Below are 9,237 nucleotides of genomic sequence, written 5' to 3' on the forward strand. Positions count from 1 at the left end.
CCGGTTGGTATAGTGCATCCCACCTTGAAGCAGCTTTTAGGCATTTTACTTGTGTATGCTACAAGGAGGCTTCTTCACACAGTGCCATTCCTTTGCTATGTAAAGTTGTAGTAATTCCATTATGAATAACCCCTTTTTCAAATAAAAGATTATATTTTAAATAAGCTTAGCGTGTTCAAGGCCTTAATTGTAATTCTGAATGGATTTGCATAGAATAATTATCTTTGGCCAACTGAAAGTAAGACATCAGCCCAGTTTGAATCAGTTACCATGTAACCAGATGGTTTATTACATTCATGACACTGATTACAGCCCAAATAGAGCATTATCTAGACTCACATTTTAACACCACAACATGGACACTTCGTCATCATTGTGACCTAATTACATTTACAACCATAAATTGTAAAGACAGAATAGAGAGCAACCGAGCAAGAGAGAGAAAGACAGAGAGAGAGAGAGACAGACAGACAGAGCGAGAGAGAGAGAGAGCTAGAGACAGAGAGAGAGAGAGAGGGGGGGGGGGGGAAGGAGCAAAAGAGATAGGCAGAGAGAGAGACAGAGATAGGGAAAGTTATATAGGAGACAGAAAGAGAGAGAGAGACAGAGAGCGAGACAGAGAAGGAGCAAGCGAGGGGGGGGGGGGGAGAAGGAGCAAGCGAGAGAGAGCGAGAGCGATAGCGAGAGCGATAGCGAGAGAGAGAGAGAGAGACAGAGAGCACTTCATACACCTTATCATTATATCCAAAGGTCAGTAAATGTTCGCTGTTAGACATCGATAGACCTGTTGGGTCGTTTTGACGGCCGCATTGCACATAAATATATTCCGTTAAATAAAGCAGAGAGCACGTCAACACCCCGGACGCGCGTGTGTGTGTGAGGTGGTGTGGGTGAGAGGAATGATTCCGCCTTTCCCCCCTCAACAGGAACACAGGCTCCGCGCATGCCTTTCACAATCTAGCGCTGGTCCGGGGCTACTTTGCTTCGTGGAGACGGATAGGCCGCACATCCGTTAGAACATAACCCAAGAGGTTCTTTGATTCGGTTGACATCCCATCCATACATTCGAGAGGGGTGATTTATCAAAGACCAGTGTATAGTGGATCCTATATTAATGCACGCGCTCACATGATGTATCATTTTAACTTCGTCATTCCCATCAACCCAATACTGCTCGTCCAAGATTATAGATGTTCTCAACATTACAAAAACAAAAAATGATTTAAAAAGTTGCACTGGCTTTAGATAGCCTGTTGAATTATGGGGAGATGATGATTGATGGCGATGAATGATAATCATTTCTATCTAGAATGTCAATTTACTGAATCAATAGGCAATTTTTGTTTTTGTATAAATGTGTCTTAATGTGTCGTTATGTTATGTGAGAAGCCAGAGCTGAATGAACGGACCTACAGGCTACAAGCAATACCGCGTCCACCGATGGGAAGTGTGCAGGCCCGAGGTCCAGAGAGATCCCGATGACTGCCACCATTCAGCAGACGCGTCATTATTGTTCATCACTCTACTCCAGGACAGAGCTGGAGGAGGGGTCGGCTGCAGGAGGGAAGGGGCGCTACTGTTTGAGTTCCAGAGCCCAGACATGTTGAGGCCAACCTGTCCGACCTTTACTCTTCTTATCGCTCGTTGACGAGGAGGATGACGATGTGGACGATGATAATGATGTTGTCTTCGGGATCTCCATCTGCAAACACATGGTATTTTAATTGTAAATGATGCGTATTGATAATTTTTGTAATCATATGCTTTATATAAACTACAGTTAGTCGTTGTCTGTTAAAAATTGTTGCACTTTCAGAATTTTTACTTTGAAATTAGGTTCTCTAAATGTACCGCTTTTTTAGAACACAAACATAGTGGTTTTCATGTCACACCTCATAACACCATAATGTGTCCGTGTTGGAGTCCAATACTATTGTATTTGGGACAACTCCAATTTGGCTGATGCGCCAGAAATTTACAGTTGACATAGACCGGTGGGTGAATCTTTTAAAAGATTAAAATACTGAAGTTTTTTGGGAAGAATATGCTGTTTTTACAAGCACCGCGCAGTTCTTGATTTAATTCAACACTTTTTAATTCCGTACAGTTATTTTCATAATAGTTTGATTCCTGTCAACCGTGTGACATAAATTGACGGATTTAATATTGTAAAGAGCAGGTTCAACTATAGCTCTTACAGTTAATTGACTTAATAATAATTGACTTAATAATAATCATTAAGACGTGCGGCTTCCATCAGAAGTGTAGCGTTATCAAAAATGTCTTACTATAATATATGCATAATAGTAATGATATATATTGTTGTTCACGATGTAAGCTGTTTTAAACGAAGTTGTTTCTTTTTCACAAATAACGCACAAACAAGCACGATAGTTACATTCTCACAGGGAGTACACGCATACGCATTATAAGTATAATAATGAATAAGTGTTATTATAATTATGAATCTCCCTGATTGAAGTGCATTGATGTTTGGATTAAGAACAAAGCTGGAAACGATGAGACAGTAACTTCAGTATATATACCGAGGAGAAGATAAAATAGTATATTTATTCATATTTGTAAATGGATTTATAGTATGGCGAGTTATTTTCAAGATATAATGTGCAGCATGGAGAAACATCACGTAACTTTGTGCCTTCACCAAGTGTTGCGTTTGATGACATATAGTCAGGGGCGGCCCTAGCACATTTGGCGCTCTAGGCGAGTTTAACTCGTGGCGCCCCCACCCCCCCCCCCTCCAAAAAAAATAAAAATTAAAAACGATTTTGCACGAAAACGGAATTGCAACTTTCAAACGCTATTTTGCCCTGCAAGACTGAATTTCTTTCAAATAAACAGAACAACGATCGCAACAATGAACAAACATTAAATAAAGAACAAAATCCCTGAGAAGATGTCATGGCTGTGCTGAACTCCGCTCCGGCCACGCCCCCTGATCAACGGCGCACATTCACTCCCTCATCGCCTGCAAATAATGTTTTTTTTGTTTTCTGTTCTGTTGATGGCTGGCAAACAACAATCTTAGATGGTCTGGGTCACTTGTGGCACATATTATTCCCCCAAAAACTTTTTTTTGCTGGGCTCATTTTTTTGCGCCCCCCTCTGAATGGCCTACCGCCTGTAGGAAAAACCGCCCCTGCATATAGTGACACCAACCTGCTATATCCCAACAATGCTGGATGCAGTCACCCGTAATTCACGCTGAACGAAAGGATGTCCCGGGACTTTCACCCGCACCGACTTTCATAAAGATGTGACAACTTCATGTCGCCTTGCTTTCAGGGAATAGCTCACAGCAACAGGGAAGCGGTACACACTATAATCCACCATCCACACAAGCCAGAGGCCGACATTTAAACTGAAGCCGAATGGAGTAGTGTTTTATGAATAGGCCTCTTTCATTTTGCAGAGTGAAGTATAACACGCTATCAAACACGATAATCTCGGAGAGTGGGAACCTTGCTCGGACAGGATAGATCCGCTGCGATAGTCTCCCGCCTACACGTAAACGCATCAATCATGTGTTGCTCTGTGGTGCGTTTACTTTCATTCTGGACACGTTTAAATGCTTTCCTGCTTCGGGTTTTAGAAAGTATAATTTTCTTGCTATTACTATTTGCTCTTATTTTGTTGCGTAACGGATTTGACTGTTTTGTCACTATTATATGTATATATATTTATAATTTGTCAATATGTTGCAATTTCTACTTTTTAGTGGACCTGCAATTCGCAATAAGATATTACCAAATTACAGATAATATGCGAGTGGAATCAAAGGAAGCTTGCAGTTCAATCTTGGGGCTCTTTCAGAAATGTGCCTATAATAAAAGATAAGACGGTTTGCGGCAAACTGCAAGTAAAGTATCGGGCCAAAACCAAACAGATTGAGAAAGATACTTTTTCGATCCAGGTGCGTGAATAAAGCCAAGAGGTCCAATACATGCGAGTGTTACCAGCAGAACATGTCTGTAATACTGCCAACAGGCACGAGACGTCCAAACTAGTTCATCCCGACTATATGTTCTTTTATATCATCCTCTCCAGACCGCAGCTGCGTCATCGACCGTATAAGAGCGCTTGCTGTACTTTTTTCGGAACAAACATATAAAGGTTATATGACATTTTAAAACAGTTAAAAAAAAAGGGACAATAGCAACAACAACACAACACAACATGGATACAAAGACTATCTGGATCTGTGACTAAGGACATGGTTTTACTATAGCACTATGTTATAATGCCATCCATGGTATAAGAACACATCATTTGTTCCTGTCATTTAATCATTTGATCAAAACCTAAAACATCCTAAAATATCCATCTTAATAAGTCACAACTAGTTTTAACTACACATTTCGATAACATTTATTATGAAAAATAATTGTAAACAATGCTCTTTTAGTCTATAAATAAAGGTTCACTTAAGATTAAACTGCATTCAACAAGTTAACAGCCATAGATCTTTTATGTGTGATGTTTATATTAGCCCATCGGGGGTTTTGCCAGTCTTCTATTATTTACACACGCTTAATTGAAGGATTTTTTGAAGGTCCTTGTAAGCCCACACAGACACGTGACACCCGTTTCTAGTCCCAGTCACTTGTCAAAACCAAGTCCATGGCTCTGTTAGTCTGCAGGCTACATATCACTGAAAGTGATACACATCACTGTCTTCAGTTAGGCTGCCGAGAGCAGAACGTCAAATTGCAGCTCTCTAAATCATTTACTCTTTATCAATTAAACACCACCAAGCAGGACATATGAGGGAGCAATACAAAGTATGTTCCCAAAAATTACTACAAAATGCAAAAGTTGTGCCATAATTCAGTAGGTAACATCTGATAATTTTACAATGTTGCATGTCATAAATGATTTTAGATGATGGGTCTAAATGAAATCTAAATATGCGATCAGTTTGCAGCTGCACTGTGATGAAATTATTTAAATGTAATTAAATTGTGAAAATAATAATTTGTCGTTAGCACAACATCCACATTGAACAACACCATAGTGATACAAAACAGCGTTGATGAAGAAGATATATAATTACTATATATATATATATATATATATAATTATCTTTTAAAGACACCGCTCAATGTAAGAGTCCCGGAAATGACTGCGTATTTGCAAGCTCAGAGGTCCCTCTCATAAATGCACTTTAAATTCACTTATGGGATAACCACTTTATCATTAATGTAAGAGCAGACGGAGGAGCATAAGCAACACCGAGTGCTTATACTTTAGCCACTAAGGACAAAACTCACTAAGTTGCTGATGTTTTACAAACTTAAGGAATTCTGATATATTTGTATCTGTAGTTTCTCAGTTGTAGCAGGAGAGTTCGCATTTGAATCCAGAACATGTTGTTTCATCGCAGAGTTATTAACAGGACTACGTCCTTCTATTAGCGACTGCAGTTTGAAATGTGGGAAAAAATTGCTTTCTGGCTTCAATTATTCCGCCACACTTCCTATATGCAGCACGTTATACAAAAGACAGGAAATAATTATTTTTGTTCGCTTCTATTTTTATAGATCTGCTCTATAGTTTCCCTGCTAGATTAAAGCTCAGAACCATTTATGTGTGTCAAAACAACAGGCAGCAGCGTATCACATCAATGACATGCTTAGTTCTTGCATGTCGTGAATAAAGGTAGAAAGGTAAATTATTACCTTTAGCCATTGATCATAAAGAGGATATGTAACTCAAATATAAATAATATAGCAATTTGAAACTTCCTCCTTACTGTGTTCGAAATAGGTTTAAATGTCTTGGATGTGCCAAACTATAAATCCTGAGCAACGGTGAGACCTTGTCAAGCGGGAGCCATATGGGCCGCGCAGAGCTGGGACCGATATGATGTGGATCATATAGCAGGCTGTAAGACCAAAGCATCCAAACGTGTTGCTGGGAATAATGGTGCTGGGTCGACATGGCTGAACCTGGCCCCTCCTGGCTCCAATCTGTTTGAAGATATACCAATTGTCTGGCTTCACTCTTATATACTTAATCATTTGGCCTACCATTATGGGCATACTTATTTTATTACTCAAATCTCTTAAGGAATCAATGGTTAATGAGTCAAGTGTCAATTATAAAAATGGGTAAACACACTTACATGTGACTGTTTACTCTCTCCTTAGCATACACCCAAATACTTCATTAGCTTTTCAAATTCCTCCCTCAAATAAATTGGGCTGTGAAATTACCCTCCATTCTGTGCTCCCGCAAAAGCCTGCATTGCTGTTTACTTGTTGCCTTTTTGTGCTGTTCATCGCTTTGGCCAACACTCTCAGTTAAAGTTGACGACACATCAAGTATTGTTACATTAAGCTGGTTTTGGTGGTCTAAGTCTTTGCACGGTACGATCTCTAACTATGCATCGATGACTGATGCTAATTATTATAAAATAAACACAGAATAATAAAACCACAACAACAACAACGGTTCTTCCTTTACATTTCCGCGTTGTCAGCATATTTAATCTGATCGTATTGCTGCTTTTGCACCCCTGTAAAATCAGACTGTCCGTCTACTCTACATCCTTAATAAATAAAAAGATCCGCGAAATATTCGTCGTTTATATTTTTCGTGACGCAGACATATAACCCAGGGATCATCATAAAAACAAACAAACAAAAAACAATTAAAGCGAAGTTAAAACTGTGTGACAAAGACCTGGAAGGATTTTCAGCAGCAGCCTATCGTTCTTCTTTCAACAACAACAACAATAACAACAACAATAAATAAATGATGACCCTCGACCTTTACTGTCCTACATATATTCAGTTGACATCCAGCCTGTATAGTTCACAAAGCAACATGATATTTCAATAAGCTTGTCATTTATATGCTTAAACTATTTGTGCATGCCGAGGACATGAATGAGTTTTTATTGGAATACATATGTGTCCATACAACATGTCAAAATGTATATTATCATATAATCTAAATAGCGAAGTTCAACACTTAATAAATCCAATAATTAATGCCGTTATTGTTGTGTCAGCTGTTACACCAACTTGTCTATTTTTAATGTATTTTGTATTCTCTTATATATCGATATAGCGTGAAAGGCAATGCACATAAGGAGTGTTGGTTCAGTTTTGCTGTCTGCCTATACTGTGTCCCTGTCGGACCTTTATGAGCAGCAGAAGAACGGATAAAGAGAATGTTTTCACAGGATGGTCCACTGTTCCTTGTCTCGTTAATCTTCGAGTTAAACATAAGACATCTGAAATAGGACTCATTCAATTTAACAATACCAACAACGTATCTTATTTACCCTATATATCAATTAAGTTCATGACTCATGTCCACATTCTTTTTCTTTTTGCTCATTTCTAAAAATAAAAAAGGTGACTGCAATTGTCAAAGTTACGAGTGTGTTTAGTTTACAATCCACTAATGAAGCTCGGCGGTAGTTTATCTCTCCATCACACGTGCACTCTCAACTGTCTCAGCTGTTGCTTCTCCTTTTTTTCATTTGACATTACAGGCCTGTAAAATGAGTCTACTACCCAATATATTATGTAGCGTGAAGGCCTTTCATTGTAGATCCAAGGCAGACCTATTGCCTATCCCCATTAACAATGAAGTGATTTTGAACTAAGCTTTATGTCGAGACCCGTTGCCTGCTTTCCTTTATTGTCAAGTTTAACCCAGAAAATATGAAGAGTTTCTCAGCTTTAGCTAACGGTAGCCTGTATATGAAGTGATTTAGGATAGTCTTCTGTTCTTAAAAATACAAAGGGTGGCAATCGGGCTCCCCAGTAGGCTGTACGGTGTATGTGCTCTTACCGCCTCTCTCTTCCTCCGCTCCTCCCGGGCCTCTGTTTTCTTCAGCTCGGCCTTAAACGCATGCGTGTCTCCGTGCTGTCCGTCCTTGTCCAGGATGTCCATCAGGTAGGCGATGTAGCTTGTCGCCAGCCGCAGCGTCTTGATCTTGGACAGCTTGGTGTCGGCCGGGACGTTGGGGATACACTCCCTCAGTTCTGCAAAGGCCGAGTTGATGCTCTGGGTCCGCCGCCTCTCCTTACGGTTGGCTGTGGGTCTCCGCTTCACGGGCCGAGGTTGCGTGTGGTGGGGGTGCATACCGACCGTGGCTCCGTTCACCGAGATTGCGCCGGCTCCCGGAACCAAGCCGCCGGGTCCGTAATGGTGGTGATGGTGATGGTGGGGGTCCAGGCCGGCGGTGGACCCGCCGCCACTGTTTCCATGATACTCTGGGCTGTAGCCGGGTGCGAGGCTATATTCAGTGGGAGACATATCCGCGTGGCTTATCAACCAGCTTGTGAAGTACGGAGGGGCCCCGGTATCCTCGTGACACCGACTTGCCGCCGTCGCATGCAAGGAGTAGTGGTGGCTGTCGTGGTGGTGCATGACTGGGTGGTGAGGGAAGCCCGAAACTAGACTCATAGCGACACACAAACACGCACTCACACGCGCGTGGACACACACAAATGCACGCACGCGCACACGCTCTCTCTCTCTCTCTCTCTCTCTCTCTCTTTCTTCCTTCTGCAGGCACTCAGACCCGCACGCACACCGGCAGGTCCTTCTCGGATGCTGCAGCAAGAAACTCGCCCTCGTCGCTTAACGGCCGTGCAGAGCAGATGTTTGCATCTGGTATAATCTGCCAAACGGCATCCGACACCAAAGACAATTTGCGTGGTGCGACCGTGAAGGTCGGTATTCCGTGCAAGAGTTGGCTCGACCCGGGCTGGTGTTGTCTGCAGTGGCCTCTTAGGCCGCTCAGTTCTGTCCAAACAACTGCTCCTCCTCTAAGACATTGTTCCTCTCCCTCTACAGTCATGCAGCCTTTATTCCTCCTCTTCTTTTTGAATCTTACTCACAGTGTGGAGCCTATTCTTCCTTGCTTCCTCTGTAGCAGACTTCGTGTCATCCTTCTCCGTGAGTCAGTTAGCAGCTGTCAGCCTCAGAGCCGTTTGGCAGGGCAGGACCAGTCTGGGCAGGCACTGGGTCACTACTGGCTAGACACTGAGCTATGGTAAAGCCAGCTTGTCTGAGAGAGGGAGAGTCTGAACTTCATAGCATCTGTCAACCAATAGCAAACCCCCTACCCCTCCTCTGGCCCCGTCTGCACGGTCTGTTTACTTCTCTTTAATGTCAATGGGCCTGCTAAGTAGACCTGCGGACTCTTAACACACACACGCGCGCGCGCGCACGTGTGTTTGTGTGAGGGGGAGC

General features: G+C 41.9%; 1 protein-coding gene across 1 annotated transcript; it reads right to left on the minus strand.

Moving 5' to 3' along the window:
* Nucleotides 1–251: 251 nt before the first annotated feature.
* hand2 (heart and neural crest derivatives expressed 2) lies at nucleotides 252–8,991 on the minus strand. Its single transcript, XM_056409893.1, has 2 exons — nucleotides 7,828–8,991; nucleotides 252–1,702 (listed from the first exon to the last, which is right to left on the minus strand). Exons 1-2 carry the CDS (start codon nucleotides 8,443–8,445, stop codon nucleotides 1,574–1,576), a joined length of 747 nt encoding a protein of 248 aa, XP_056265868.1. The 5' UTR covers nucleotides 8,446–8,991; the 3' UTR covers nucleotides 252–1,573.
* Nucleotides 8,992–9,237: the final 246 nt, after the last annotated feature.

This window comes from Pseudoliparis swirei, chromosome 24 (assembly GCF_029220125.1).
Source record: "Pseudoliparis swirei isolate HS2019 ecotype Mariana Trench chromosome 24, NWPU_hadal_v1, whole genome shotgun sequence".
Lineage (NCBI taxonomy): Eukaryota > Metazoa > Chordata > Actinopteri > Perciformes > Liparidae > Pseudoliparis > Pseudoliparis swirei.

Bases quoted from the DNA above. Each gene is read 5' to 3' on its own strand.
- hand2 (XM_056409893.1), bottom strand. From the start codon at position 8,445: ATGAGTCTAGTTTCGGGCTTCCCTCACCACCCAGTCATGCACCACCAC. The intron at 1,703-7,827 runs GTAAGAGCACAT...ATGTGTTTGCAG, and splicing joins AGCGGAGGAAGAGAGAGGCG to ATGGAGATCCCGAAGACAAC.